Source organism: Buteo buteo, chromosome 11 (genome assembly GCF_964188355.1).
Source record: "Buteo buteo chromosome 11, bButBut1.hap1.1, whole genome shotgun sequence".
NCBI classification, from domain to species: domain Eukaryota; kingdom Metazoa; phylum Chordata; class Aves; order Accipitriformes; family Accipitridae; genus Buteo; species Buteo buteo.
This window is the reverse complement of record NC_134181.1, coordinates 22,239,531-22,255,199: the sequence shown is the minus strand read 5'-3', so window position 1 is coordinate 22,255,199 and position 15,669 is coordinate 22,239,531. Positions and strand designations below refer to the sequence as shown.

At 43.8% G+C, this 15,669-nt stretch overlaps 1 protein-coding gene across 1 annotated transcript in view; it reads left to right on the top strand.

Annotated features, from left to right (window-relative positions):
• Positions 1-15,669, top strand: part of LOC142036802 (hydrocephalus-inducing protein homolog) — a 114,235-nt gene that overhangs the window by 27,645 nt on the left and 70,921 nt on the right. Inside the window, exon 7 of the mRNA XM_075040418.1 lies at positions 4,186-4,310. Within this exon, the coding sequence (XP_074896519.1) occupies positions 4,186-4,310 (125 nt within the window). The remainder of the gene's footprint in view (positions 1-4,185; positions 4,311-15,669) is intronic.

The window sequence follows — 15,669 nt, the reverse complement described above, 5'->3', positions numbered from 1 at the left end:
GAAGCCAATCTTAGTATCACATAATGCCTTTGTGTGTTTATGTGCGAGCACACATACAGGCATATGTGAGAGGGAGGAAGACTAGTGGAGTAGAAGGGAATAAGAGATCTGTCTAAGTTTACAGACCCATCAACTGACCTTTATGTCCTTTATTCTCTACCTGCACAACTAAAACTTTTGTCTTAGTTGCTGCAGCTTTTCTCTTCCGGCCTGAGCAAACTCAGGTTCTTGCCAGCTCCAGATGCCACCATCTCCTAGTCTGATGCACTGCTCATATTACTCCTCTTTGCATCCTTTTTCTGGATTCCATTCTTTGTGGCATCAAGCGTAAGTCACTTCCTTTCACCTTCAGTGCATTTTTCAGCCCATTTCTGATCCTAACCTTTCCTCTTGGTTAGTACCGAGAGCTCAGCTTTTGCATCTGGTCACTTCATGATGATGTTCCCTGCCTGTTACTTATTTATCTAAGGACTTTCATGTTTTCTGTTGCACGTTTCACTCCAGCGAAGAGCTCTTAAATGAATCCATGAGGCCAATTCAGCATTCTTCTGCTGTTCCCTGTTCAGAACTCTTCCTTGCTGTGGTATCTACCACAAAACATGGCCACATTTCGACCACTTTTTCATAAAGGAATAAAACCACCAAAGCACTCCCCATTATGCAGTCTGGCTTTGTGCCTGTCCTCCCTCTGCATGTCCATACCTAGCTCTTAACTGCATTGTTTGGTAATAAGAAATAATAATAGTATAAATATAGAAAGTATCTTCCTGTCATTCTCGTTGTTAAGGCGGGATAATGAGTTTCTTCTCCACGACATTCACTGAGATAAATGTCATTCTAGTACATTTGAGTTGAAAATGGTGTCTGGAAGCAGATCTCGGTGCAGCACTGTCTTTTCTTGACATTATAGACATTGTGCTATGCTATGGGGCTAGAGAGGATCAGTCTGAGAAGATCCATTTAGGAATGTCCCCACCAAGCTCTGAAAGCTCAGGAAATTTTCCTACAAGGCACAGTGCTTGGAGACCCCTTGCATCCCTCCTTATAGTACCCATATACTACATGGATGCGTGGGATTGGAGTTACCTCAGGGTGTGGAAAGAGCAAGGATATGAAAATAGAGCCTAGGTGCAGTGAAAGAGGGAAAGATAGAGCTTGTGCGGTGCTGACTCTGCACTGGATTTTTCAGCACAGAGATGGAGTCTTAGATGCTTTGACCTAACAGACTGGGTTTACTGGAATAAATACACTGCTTGACTTTGGCTGTTATACTGTTACTAAAAAGTAATATATGCTAAGATTAAATGATCTTTGGGTTTTTTTCCCTGCAATAGGTCTTAGTGGACAGACGAGACAATTCAATCACCAGTAATTTTACTGTCTTGGGGTTAGAGGTAGCTTTTAATGAAATCGATTCTCCCAAACTCAAATGATTTTACAATGCAAATTAAGGCACCAGTAGACCAAAGAAAGTTTGGTTGTAGAAGGCAAACATACAATGGGACTTGAAGTATATTGCAGCCTCCTTGCACACTGCATTTACCAAATGTATGGTTGCAGGAGAAGAGGTGGCATGTTGGTTTGAGACCCTGAGTCACAGAATTGCCAGCTTTGTTCGCTTGTCAGTTTTGTTTCTTAATTATGTCAGGAGTATTTGGCCCTTGGTATCCTCATGGGACATAACTTCTGCCAGCTCTGTCACGATGGGGAGCTGATACCTGGTGAAAGTAAGCAAGAGGTAAATGCCAAAATATATCATTATAAAATAGCTTCCAAATCTAGTGTTGTTTTCTTTCTGAAGGGCAATAACAGGCAAGATCTCATCATGTACTGGTGGGAAGGTCTCTCCTAAACTGGTGTGGCTAGATGAGTTTATACAAGCTGGGGATTGCAAGGTACCATTGGGAGATCTGGACCTGTAAAAGTTTAGATGTTGTACAACAAAGCAAACATACAAATGGGCATAGTTAAAAAGCATGTCAGATGAAAACAAGCTATTAAAAAAACCATCCAAACCTTATCTTTTCTGTTTTCAAGGAGCAGTAGTGATTCATCAACAGGGTAGATCTAACAGGATGGGAATTATCTTAAAGAACAGCTCACAATTAATGGATAAAAGGCCAAAGTTTAGCCTGCCAGTTTCATCTCCTGGCAGTGGTTTTTATTTGGCTATTACAATGTGTCAGGGATGTCTCCTTAGCATGTTGTCTTATCTGTAAGCTGCAGGGAACAGCTTAGTGATGTTGACTGAAATTCAGGGGAGTTAAGTTTAACCATGGAGCTTGCATCTTCAGGTCTTGGAGAACCAGGTCTGTGTGAGGGATAATGAGCTCTTGCTACAGCAGTAACAGAGTTGTCTTGTGGGTGCAGCATGGGGTGGGATGTACGAGATGCAGTGTCTGATTTGTGCTCCGTTTCTCAGTCCTGAGAACCGAGTCGTGAGCTTGGTTGGATCCTCATCTGATAATTTGAAAACATGAAGATATCTTCTTTCTCGGGTATCCCCTGAAGTCACCCCCAGGAGTGTTATTTCCCATCCTGGCCATCTGAGGGCAGGAGTATGTAGACATGGGGAAGGACTAGAAAGGTGATGGAATGGGAGATAGTGTTAAAGTGTTGCCAGGGATTCCTCTGAACTACTAGCAGCTTGTCTGTTCTGGCAACATTTTTGGCAAAAGAAAAGGGGAAAAAAAAAATTCTGTGCCTTTCCCACACCAAGCAATGATCCCCCTCCAGCACCAGCAGAGACCTGCAGGAGTCCTGGCATAACCATCAGTGCAGATGCAGGACCACACAGAGCAATCCAGTTCTGAGGCTAGTTAGTGGTGCCTTGTCTTTCCTCCTCTCTCTCAAAAGTCTCAGGTCCAGCGCATAACCATTGCAGGCCCAATGATTCTCCGTTAGTCAGTAGCAACGGTCTCACTAGTTGTGATAGGAACAGGTCAGGCCCTTAGTTGCAGCAATATCTCCTTAATGAGCAGAAACTCCAGCAATTTCATTAGCTGTCACTCCTTACATGAAGAAAGATCAGCTTGTGCATGGCTCCAGTTGTTCTTGTTATTTTTGTGTGTGTGTGTGTCACTTTCTCCAATGGTGGTAGAACTTTCCAGATCATGGTTTTAAGGTGACAAATTAAACCACCAGGAAAGCACCAAGACCAGTAACTTTTGTTTTCTAAGTGGGGCTGTACAAGAGCCGTGAAGCCCAGCTGCCATTGTGCAGAAGCATGTTTCATCTGACTTATCTGTAAGCATTAAAGCACTGAGTTTTGGGTCTATCAGCCAAGAGCTGTTTACCTGGTGACAAATCATAATTGCTCATATTAAATCCAAAGTACACCAACACATTTTTATAATTATTTCCAACACATTGCACAGAATTTGTCTGGTGGGCCAAGCAAACAGTTACTGAGCTTGGACTACAACGCAGAGTCCCAGATTGCATTGCTTGCTCCTGTAGTGGTGCTTCATTTAGCTAGGGATTTAATCATTCATGCTGTAAATGGTGTCTTGTTTCCGTGTCATTGTATCACTCTCATCTGCATTTGCACTCATTCAGATTCTTCTGGTTGTTCCTTTTTTTAAGAGCAGCTTTCATTGAAAGGCTGATAAAACATGCCCTTTCATAGGCTAAAACAGGATGTTTTCAAGGTAAAAAAAAAGAAGAATTCTGCAAATTAAACCGTAATTACTCTCTGGTCTTCAAGAAAGACTTATTCTCCCAGCCTGATTTCTAGGCTGTAATCTCACTGGGACAGGTATTGCCTTGACATTTGCATCTCTTGAGGTGAGTTTTATAGGTGGCAGGAAAAGACAGATTCCTGAGGAACTCAGTGTCAAGCTGTGTGTGCAGATAGCTCTTACCATCTCTGTGCTCTTCAAAAACTGTTCTCTGAGCATATTGCTAGCAGTCAGACTCTTGAGCCTCACTGCAGAGAAGTGGATGCAGAGCATGGGTGAGACAGAGTCATTTTACACCATAGGATCTTCTGAGGGCTGGATCTCTTCAGAAGTGAGAGTCAGTAAGCTCTGTTTCTGATCCTGTATGTTCTGTTTTTCTTCTACCGACTGTGGTTGGTTTGCTCCTTGCTTGCACAAGTGAGGTGAAGTGAACTAGACTGCAAAAGGAATATAGTCCTCAAATCTCCCACAATAGTCCTGATGTGCCTTTTTCTCTGTGTTGCAGTCCTTTCTCTGTGGATCCCTCCATTGGGACACTTGGGATTGGTGATGACATGCAAGTAACAGTGGAGTTTCACCCGCTGAAGACTGGGGATCACTTCAGATCCCTGATAGTTCACTATGACACAGGTAAGTGCTCGGCACTGCATGGTGCACACTGTGTTCTTCAAAACAGAGCCCTTCCTAAGCAGAATAATGTTTAACTTGCTTTGCAAGCTACTTCTAAAACCTTTTCTTTCAAAACCTGTGAATGTTTCAGTGTTTAGAAGTGAGCAGATAAGGGGCAAAGGCTGAGTCTGTCCTTGTTGTACATGTCCCGGGTCACTGTGTGCTGGTTCATCCCTGGGGGACCCTGGTGTCAGCACAGGGTTCTCCCCCCAGCACCCCCCCATGACAGTCATCTGCTATCATTCCCTGTTGTTCCAGCCACCTCAATTCCTTCTCCAGGTGTACCTCCTCTGTCCTAGCATTACCTCAAAGAAAAGTGAAAAAGAGTTGGTGTTTAGGGGGCTGTTTAAGTGGATCCCCTCAAGCAGGAATGAGATTTTTGGAATCCTGTTATGCTGGGAGTTGCTGATTGGAGGAAGGAGAAGCCTTGATTTCTCCATTGCAGTGTGCATAGTCACATGTGAAGTTTTATTCCTAGACAATGCTATGTTTGAAGTGTAACATGGGGAATGTGTGTCTCTGTCAGACTCTTTCAAGTGCCCACTGTCTCTTACACACCTCTGTCCCATATACTGGTTCTCCATTGTCTTGCCACAGACTTTTTTTCCATGTTGGCCTCTACCCATCTGCATCCCACACTTCACATCAGGACTAAAGCAGCCAGGACTTGAGGGCTTTTGAGATTTGGCAGGAAGTGCTCGCTGCCTCCTGAGATAGGTGTAAAATTTATACTAGGGTATGAGAAGCCCAGATCAGGCCACAGAAATACTGTCAACTGCATAAGTCACTTCAGGAGTTAAGCGGGGAAAACTCAAGAAAAAGGTGCGACATCAAAATGTTTGTCAGCCTTGGTTCAGCAGAGGTATCTTGTGATGCTGAACAAGGCGCTTTCTCAGTTGCATGAACGCATTTGGTGTGCATTTTCTCTTGCCTGAAAGATAGGTTTGTTTTGTCCCTATTCCTGAACTTCGGGCCTGGGAAGCATGATGTCCTAACCTAGGTGCTACTGTGATGCTTTAGCCCAGCAATGAGCATTTTAGTTGATTCGAGTTTGTAGAAGGTATAAAAACGCTCCTATGACTTCCAAATGCTCTTTGTAGCCTTATGAGTTATCACAGCTTTGTTTAATATTTTTCGGTTAATGACATATTCACAGAGAATGGTTTATGCTCATTCAGAGAAGCTCACCAGTTAGCATAACACTTTCTTGGAACAACTACTGAAATTTCAGGTAGAGAAGCACAAAAAGTGCCTCATTTGTATGCATATAGAGAATCTACAGGATAAAATTCAGAGGGCTAGATCTTTCTCTGGGGTAAATCAGTAATAACACTAGAGGCTAGGGCTGCAGGGTTTATACTTTGTGACTGAAAAGACTGAATAATCAGGGCCAGGATCTTTCAGGCTTTGAAAACCTGAATCTTATCAAAACACCTGGTTCCTCCATGGTTAATTTTTGCAAAAGATTTGCATGAATAGGCCACGGAGATCAAACTATTTGCTGGCTCTGAGATGGACAACCTCCCAGGAACATGTGCAGCTACCTGAGAGATGAACCCAGGATTCATTCCTATCTGTCAGTACAACACTGCAGGTTTTTTTAAATAAACCACAAATTGAGAAGGAAGGCAAGGGAATAATTAAGGGATTATCTCTCTAGCTTTGAAGCATACAAATAAGTAAAAGGCTGCTGAGATTAATTGCTAAAGTGAAAGCGAAACATTTAATCAATCAGTCTTAAAAGCTGCTTATTGCAGGTGTAGTGCAGAGCACCAGACAATATTACCCAACCTTGTGTGGCAAGCCCTGGCTAATTTGTCCTGCACTAAGTCAGACTCCCTGTGACTCGCATACAAAAAGCACCTAGGTTGCTCTTTCAGAATCACCACAGGCTGTTTATTATGAAACAGAAGTGCTAGGAGCAAAATGGCAGGTTAGGGTATTGGGAGGTCTTTTCCTTGCTTTACTGTTTATCTGTATTGACTTGCTCACAAGTGGCAGTAGTTCTCAATGAATCACACTTGTTAGTGTGACTTATGTAGGGTCAGGTGCATGTTGCATTGCTTTAGTTTTTGCTGAAGCTGGGTCAAATCTGTCCCTCGCATTGCTTAAGCAAACATGCAGCTCTTCAATATGAGTAAGTCACAACCTTCCCTTTGCCTATTATTTGGTTGATTTAAATTGTGTGTCCTTTAGACTGTCCTGGTTAGGAGTACAGGTACTGTCCCCTAGATAGACTGAATATGTAGTGGTAGTCCTGTTGCTACAAACTTTAAAGATGAGTGTGAAGAAAATGTCTTTGCCACTAAGACCATATGATTTCCAATGAAAATTTGACCTTCAGTGCTTTACAAGTCTAAACTTCTCTATTTCCCCCATGTACATGTGTCCGGGTGTGAAAAATCTCAGCTCATACTGAAATGAAGGTGACTTGGGATGTTCTGGGCTACAGCACATCCCTATTCATCATCTTAACATCAGATGATGGTATCAGAAGGGGTTTCTGAAGCCTGCAAGCGAAGCACACGCACTGGCTTGGAAAGGGTTCTGCACTCAGGACCACTGAAGGTCTGATTGGTGGCTTGGCACTTCCCAGGTGACTTTTGGCCCATCCCATGTGGATGTAGGAAAATAAATTTATGGAGTTAAGTCTAGTTTCAGCCAAGTTGGTATTCATAAAGCTTAGATACTCTTTTAGCTCTCGGGCAGTGCTCAAGTGAGATGCCCAACCTGGTTGCCCTGAGTGCTGCTGTTTGTACATCAAACCCAGTTTGCTGTAGTCACAATGTTTACAGCAACCTGATGGCATAGCCCAAACTTGACGTGGGAGGGTGAGCTTTGCTCATGGACACGTGGCTAAGGAGATGTGTGACAGCTTCCCAGAGCTGTTCTGGAGGTGCAAAACAAACTCACCAGTCCCGTAGCACCCAGAAACAATAACATGTACGGCAGAAGCTCCATACAAGTAAAGGAGGCTACCAGAGATGGGAGGTGCTGGAGAGATGCTGGGAATTGTGGAAGGAGGATCACTTCTCTGCTCAGAGCTTCCTAAATCCTGACTCACATTAGACTCTTGTCTCCAAGAAGTACCTACTGTGGTATGATTGGTGGTCTTCAAGGTGTAGGACCAGATTTTGTGCTTGTCTGTAGGTGCTTGCAGTGCCTGCTGGACCTTGTGTCGAGGAGCTACAATGTGCTTCTGGTCCAGGAGATCTGTTGTGCAGTGCTGAAATTCCTCTGTACAGTTTTTCCCTATCGTTTGCCACATCCCTTGGGATCTCTTTCTCAGCACAGGAAACTTCAGTAATTAGCAAAGCCTCACTAAGCTTGTGTGTGACTGACAGACACTATATATTGAGATGCTTTTATTGCTGTCAGTATTAAGAGTAATCATGCAGATCATTTTCTTTTGGTGGCTCTGTGAGTCTAATGCAGAAGCAAAAGCCTGGGGGCAGGATCTCACCCTCTTTGAGGGGAGAGATCAGAGCCAGTATGTGAATTTTAGGAGACAGCATATCCAAGAAGAGCCAGCCCTCAAGCAGGAATGTCTGCTCCGTTACTGTGCTGTCTCCTCTTGGTGCAGAGCTCCAGAAAGCAGCTTCCCTAGAAGAGAGGTAACGTGTGGCTCAGGAGTAGTTCTTGGTGGTTTTAGTCCTGCTGGATGCCTCCAGTCTCCTGCTAAAAGCCTGCTGAGAAACCATGTAGGTGTTTGGCACATTAATACCCTATTTTTCTTCTACTTCTTGCATGACTTACAGGAGGGCTGAGAGTTCCTGAGCAGGAGCTCTCCTAAAGCTAATCTTGGTTTGTTTGCTGTGGATCACAGACCCAGGCTCAGAACATCCTTTGTGGCTTTGCACAACCCAGGGCAAGGAAGGGAGAACTCAGCCTTGGCTCCTTGATTAATTATTTCAAGGGCAGGTAGAAGATGCGGGCAGCATCTGCCTCCAGCTCCATAGTTGTCAATCAGATTGAGTTTTCCTGCAGTGGGTTAGCAACTGTCCCTGTAGGAAGTGGATGAAGTGATGTTTCCCCTCCTGAGCCCTGGGGAGCAAAACTTGCTCCCTGCCAAATTCAGGTTATTCCTCTATGGGAGAAGAGAGAGCAGCTTAATATATTTTTTCAGAGCTGGACATGATGTGGAGCTGAGCTTGCCCTGCCCTGGGTCAGGGAAGGGTCTGGCTGCCATTTTTCCCTGCCTCTGAGCTTTCCTGGCTAGCCCTGAACATACGGGGGTCCCCAGCATCACTTGCTCCCTGTTGCTTAGAATCATAGAATCACTTAGGTTGGAAAAGACCTTCAAGATCATCCAGTCCAACCATTAACCATGCCCACTAAACCATGTCCTGAAGTACCCTGTCCACTCGCTTTTTGAATATCTCCAGGGATGGTGACTCAACCACTTCCCTGGGTAGCCCATTCCAATGTTTGACAACCCTCTCAGTAAAAAATTTTTTCCTAATATCTAACCTAAATCTCCCTTGCCTCAACTTGAGGCCATTTCCTCTTGTCCTGTCTCCAGCCACCTGACAGAAGAGACCAACACCCACCTCACTACAACCCCCTTCAGGTAGTTGTAGAGAGCCATAAGGTCTCCCCTCAGTCTCCTCTTTTCTAGACTAAACAGCCCCAGTTCCCTCAGCCGCTCCTCATAAGACTTGTGCTCCAGGCCCCTCACCAACTTGGTTTCCCTCCTCTGGACATGCTCCAGCAACTCAATGTCTTTCCTGTAGTGAGGGGCCCAAAACTGAACACAGTACTCGAGGTGCGGCCTCACCAGTGCCAAGTACAGGGGAAGTGTCTTGCTAGATGTAGGGCAAAACATGGTCAACCTCATGTTATGTAGCACTAGGCTGTAGCTGGAGAAGCATGCCCTGGCCTGAGATGTTTCCTCCCTGGCAGTGTTCCTCTAGTCTCTCCAGTAGTCCTCTCCAGTCCCAAAGGCTGGCCAACAGCCAGGTACTTCAGCTGGTCATGCTAAGGGGATTGCTGCAGGGAATTTTGGTACTGAGCATGGGAGAGCTACCATGATGTGCAGTTTGGGTTGATGAGTATCTGCTTGTGTGGACTATCTCTGTGGCTGCTAGCCCTCGGTGTCTGGAGCAAGCGTGATTAGCAGGTCTGTGATCTTTCCCTTCCTCTGAGCCAGCATGGATGCTTGTAGGATAGATACGATTTCTTTGGGGCAACGTAAGAAGAAAAATAACACTAAGAAATTTCCTGGGTAGATCTCAACTGAATGGGAATCACTGTACTTCGTGTGGCAGCAATGCTTGGGGTTACAGGGGGGTATTGGAGGTTGATGTAGGTCTTTACCCTACACAGGATGCCCTGACCCACTGCCCTGAGATGCCTCCGTCCTTCTTGGTCTAACCATAGACAGCTTTTCTGTGCCACAACAGCCTTTGGAGCCATGAGTGATAACTGCCAGCTCAAAAAAACGCTGACATTTCATCTCAATGGGGAATGAAGCATGAGATCACAGGAAAAATAAAGACATATTTAAAAATTACTAATTAGGGAGCTGATGTGGAGCTCTTTAGTCACCTGTGGAATGACTGAGTTTGATGTGATGTATTAGAGCCATTTGGGTTTGGTGAAGATGATGGGTAACTACAGAACTGGGTGTGCTTGACTGGCAGTGAGGGAAGCAAAGCCTGTGCATCTGTGATAAACTGTAGTGGGGCTACATCTTATTGCAAATGGGCCAAGGGGAATTGTCAACTGTTTTAGTGACTGTTCACCTCCTGTGTGAATCAGCATGGGATTGCCAGCTGGGAATGTAAATGAGTTGGTATGGTGAATCCCTTTCTGCAGGTAAAATTGATGCTGAGTTTAGCTGAATTGGCTTACTTTGGTAAATGAGGCTACCCATGCAAGGGCTTGGCAGTGTGTTAGTGGTCACTGTACACTGGAAACTCATTAAATCCTAGCCCTGGTTGTTTATTGCTGTTTGAGGCTGAACAAGTAACTGTAGCAGAGCCAGCACCTCTGAACATCTCAGCTACCTACAAGGATAAAGCATCAGAGAAAAGCACTGCCTTGCTGTGGCATTCATCTGTGGGTTTGTGTAGTCTTTGCAGAGGTGGTTGTTTTCTCCATAGCTCTGTTGTCTTTCCTTTAAGAACCCCCTTTCTACCAAGGCTCTTGTCATCTGTCTTGCAAGGCTGGCATTGCAATCAATGGCTTCCAGGAACTTGTTTGAAAATGAAATGAAAATCCTATTGATTTGGTCTCTAGATCAAGCCTTTTCCTTTTTCTTTTTTCTTCTTTGTAAATCCACAGATGGATGTGGATAGGCAGCAGGGCTTAACTGAGGTTTAGCCCTTGTTGTGTTGCATTTTACATTCCTGAGATCACTCAAGTTGCTGAGTGCTCTCAATTTGTACTGACTTCAGCCAAAATGGAGGAGACTCAGTACTTGCCTGAGCAAACTCACTACCTCATTAGATATTTGAGTTATTCCTGTGTGGTGCAGGATACCAGGGTGGGAACACTGAAACCATTTTTTGGTTTTAGTCTTAGTCTCATGTGAGTGTGTTTACAGGGGCTCTGATGTTGCTGTGAGTAGCATTAAGTTACTATTGAGCTAAATTCATGGCAACAGACCTGAGCTCCTGATGGCCACCACTGTGTGCCACTGCTATTCAAGTCTGCAGTTCATCTTTGTGCAATTCTCCATTCCTTCAATGCCAGGCAGATTTATAGTAGCTTCTTACAAGTACTAAGAGATGCGGAAATCTGCTTCCTAAGCAGCAGCCTCTTTTGACTCCAAGGCTTCACTGTAGTGCACTAACAGATGTAATTTCATTTTTGTTTGTGTTTAGTGCTGGCAGGTGGTTAGAAATTATTTTATTCTGCGAGTTTTAAAAGAAGATCTTGTTTCCTATGCTATCCTAAGGTGTAAGCCAGACTGTGGTGCTGTAGTTATTACAAGAGGCTTCTCTAACTTTTCCTTGGACTATCAGGCATTTAAAAACTTTGCAAAGGGATTTTTCTTTCTCCTTGGTGGTGAGTGCAGATTGTGCTTTTCTTCCTTCGCTTGTGAGAATTCCCAGCAGTATGGCTGGTTTCTGTTGGACTTCTATGTTCTTGTATGTCTGTTTCAAAGTGAGTGGAGGGAGGCATATATTATAGACCAGAAAAAGTGTAAATAGGAGTTTGTGCAATTAGATGTTGACTTTGTGTCTTAATAGTAGCAGCGCTGCAACAGAATGAGGATTGGTAACTAATACTTTATACAACGGATTGGTTATAGGCTTTTATAGTTCAAATCAATTAGATTGATGGGTGAGTCTAATTGGTCTCCCAAGTGTTTGTTTATGTCAAAACAGCTAATGGGTAACAACTGTTTCCTTTCTTTGTTCCCCTTTTCTAGAACTGCTTGTAATAATGATTTTTTTATATTGTTTTAGATAAGGTTGTTCTATTCCTTGCAAACAGAGTATGGCCTTTGCTCCCTCTCCAGGGCCTTGTGTTTCAAGGCAGATGATCTGTCACTTTGAGGGTAGATGAAGGGGAATTAAGTTCGTGCGTCATTTGTGCTTGAGGTTTTTTTTGTGCAGCTTTATAGTTCCACAACTACGTAACACTTCTTCTGACAAAAACCATGCTAAAGCAACCCATGGAGTTGACTGCATGAGCACAGACTGGGGTATGTGTACTAGGAGGGTCGTTTGAAGTTGAAAATCTCCTTTTGGCTGTTTTGTTCATCCCCAGGTATGCACAGAAACAGAATTCCATGTGATGCCGCCTATCCATTTTTAGTACATGAAAGAGTTCTGGAAGAATGTGGTTTTCATCTCTTTGCAGGTCATCCTTGACCGCAGCTTGTCTACTCTATCATCAGTGGAAATCACTAATATGTTCTTAAGTGTCATTAACTCTGGATGCGTTTCAGGGCAGAACTGACCATTCATTAGTCTCCTTTCCTTGTGGATCAATCAGCATCTGCTGAGAAGTAGAAGAGCAGCTTGAAGGGTGATTGATTTATTAAGTGATATATTGGGCATGTCTTTGCCAGGCAATCAGAATGAAAGTTCCTGCACTATTTTCCCTGTGGGCCAAAAGCAATGTTTCAGCCAGTCAGGTACCCCAGTGTATCATTATCGCAGTAGCAATAATGATTAAAAATAGCTCGTGGCATCCTGGATATGCAGCAGTGCTGTCTTTCATCATCCGACGGTTTCATTGTCCTTTCCAGTACATTCTGCAAGGCTCCTTCACGCTGGGCAGAACAAAGCCTCCATGCTGGCTCCCAGATATTCCTGTGCTGGAGTATTTCATCCTGTAACAAGGCAAACAGATCTTCCTAAGGAGGGTGAAGAGGGGGTAATGGGGAATACTTTGGGTGGTCTGTTACAGGAGGATGCACAACAAGGAGCCTGACTGAAAAATGAGATGACTTTCGAAGTGCAAGAGAGCTGTCTGAAGAGCCTGTGATCTGTCCTGTAGACCACTGCTGTCTGGTCATTGCTTTCTATCTCCCTTTTCATCCCCATCTGTTGTCTTACATTTCCTTGCAGTGCTTTTGGGGTAGAGACCCTCTTCTTGCGATGTGCTGCATGGGCTCAGTGGGTGCTTTGCTGAGGGCTGGGCCATGCTGGGGAATTCTGACTGTTAACAGCAATAACTGGCAAGAGTAATGATTAGGATGTTCTGAGCTTTGTTGTAGCCTGGGAATGATTCTTTAGAAACATGCATGTTAGCAGCAGCAGTTATTTAGTGGTGAGGTTTATAAACGAGCTGCTCTTGGGGCTGGAGTAAATAATGTGATGGTTTAACGAGGTCTGAAGGTAGCTTGTGAACACTGCCTCGGGGAAACTTAAAAATCACTGTTGCTGCTCTGCATTTTGCTCTAGTGCTAGAAATGCAAGCGTGGGGATGGACAGATGGCCTTTCTCAGGCCACCGGAGACCCAGCACACCTTGTTGGTGATGCCATTAGGTTCCTGACAGTGAAACAGCTCAGAGCAATGCCCCTGACTCTGATCTAGCGGTAGCTCTGTGGGAGACACAGTAAAAAGCTTACGGTGGGGAGGGCTGGATCCAGCTGTAGGTGACTTCTCTAGCTTTCCAGAGATTGCTTTAGCCTGGTGAAGTGACTGACTTCTCCCCTGGTGAAGTGGTAACAGCAGGCCTTTGCATGCTGTTTGGAAAACAAGAATATGCCGGCAGCAGTGAGGCAGTTGGTATGATAGTAGCAGGAGCAAAAGAATTACCTACCACAGATTGATATGGAAGTACAATAACACCCTTTTGAGTGAAGAGCTCTGCTTTCATTGCTTGCTTGTATTTTCAGTGAAAAAGCAGCGGGACCTTTCTTTCTTCAGCTGCATTCGTAGAAGAGATGAGAGCAAGGTACAGTCTTCTGAGGGGCAAATGAAATTAAACTTGCTTTCCATGCTACCCAGGAATTCCAAATTTGACTGTCATACACTCCTAAAAAGATTTAAAATCCAAATTCAGCAAAGAGAATGACAGGGATAGAATATGTCTCAGTGAAGATGAAATGCAGCAGGGTGCTGTTTTGTTTCTATTCAGTCTAATCGATCTGGCTATCAGCTTTGGAATATTTAGAGCAGTAATCAACGGAGGAAAGTACTAGCTGTTGAATACTAGGAAAGTGTTCTTTGTAAAACCCCAAATTTGTTTTGAAATCTTGTTCAAGGGTTTGCTCATCCATTCATGGAGCTATACTTTCAGGCTAAATAAAATTTGTCTTCCTATTCAAGAACAATTTGTACTGCTCTGAAAACTATTCCCTCTTGCACTAGGATGACTGTGTAGTGTTAGAAGAATTCAGAAAAATGTTTTAGCTGATCTGTAAATTTCCTCTTTTCCTGCACAACAGGCCCCACAGAGGATGACCCAATGCTAGATTTCTTACTTGAAGATAGTGAAAAGTTATCATGATGTGCTAAGATACCTGTGTCCATAAACACGCAGATGGATGGTGGAATAAAACACAGTGGTGTTTCTGCTGTGTCAAAGAGCGTTGTTCATGAGTCCACAACCTAAAGCATCTGCTTTACTGCTGTATAAACAGTCTAGCTTTTAATTTCAAGTTCAAGCATTACTTTGTTCAGGTTGCAGAGTGAGAGTTGTGTCCTACCATCTGTAGGAAATGTTTCAAAAGCATGTAAGAATGAGAGAATTGACAGCTTGTAATAAGATCGTGTTGTGTAAATAATGATAGGGCAGATATATCTGGATTCAGTAAATGTGCTTTTATGGCAGCAAAGCATCCCAAACTATGCACCATGGACATTACCCTGTCAAGTGAAATACCTAGTGCTACATTGCTGTTACAGTACAGAGATTTTTTTTTTAAACTTATATATTAAACAACCAAGAGTCTTAAATGAAATGTCACATCTAATTTGGCACCCAAGACATGAAGTCTGCATCCACCCTTTGCCACCCCTGACAGCTCCGGTCTGTATCACTTCATCTGCCTGGCAGACAGATCTCTGACTTCCTCCTGACTCACTGGCAGCTGTGCATGCTCTACTGTACTGAGCGATTTGTGGGTTTATATATTCAGCACGATGCCAAATACTTCTCTTTGTGGTAGAAGGTGCTCTGGTAAATCCTCTAGCCTTCAAAAGAGTCCTCGGTGCCTGCAGCCAGGAGTGTAAGGGTGGCTGTGTCCCCAGCTCCTCTCCAGGAGAGCAGCAATAGGGGGATGTTCAGCAAAGCATGTAGAAACAGGCAGTGCATATGCTTTCTCCCTCGTTAGCATTTTTCTGAGCTGGAGGCTTTATTCTCATCTTTGTTTAATGGCTTCTGATGGTTTTCTCTTCCAAGAATTTGTCCAGTTGCTCTCTGGATTTAGAGCTGTTAGCCTCAACAGCCTCCTACGGTGGTATGTCCCAAAGGAAAGGAATATTCCCTGGAAAAGTACTACTACTTTTGTGTGATTTCTGACTATTAACATTATTTCAGGCTGTCAGGTTCCTGTTTTATGACAAATCATGATGAATTTTTCCTTAGTCACATTTCCCAGGCCATTCATGCTTTTTCAAACCTCTCCCATCTATCCCCCATATGATTTCTACATTGAGGAATCCTATTCAGTCTTCATATAAAAGCTGCTTCATACTTTTAATCATTCTTTCTGCCCTTCTCTATTTGATTTCAAATGCTTCAGCTTGGTTTTTGAGATCAGAACTATACCCAGTATTTCAAGACCCACATGGCCGTGGGTTTAGACAGATAATGATAGTTTTCATGGTGTTTATTTTGTAGTATTTTGTTGTCTTGATTGTTGTAGAGCATTAGCTCATGTTTCCATGAACCTGAGCTGTGCACATCTCCCA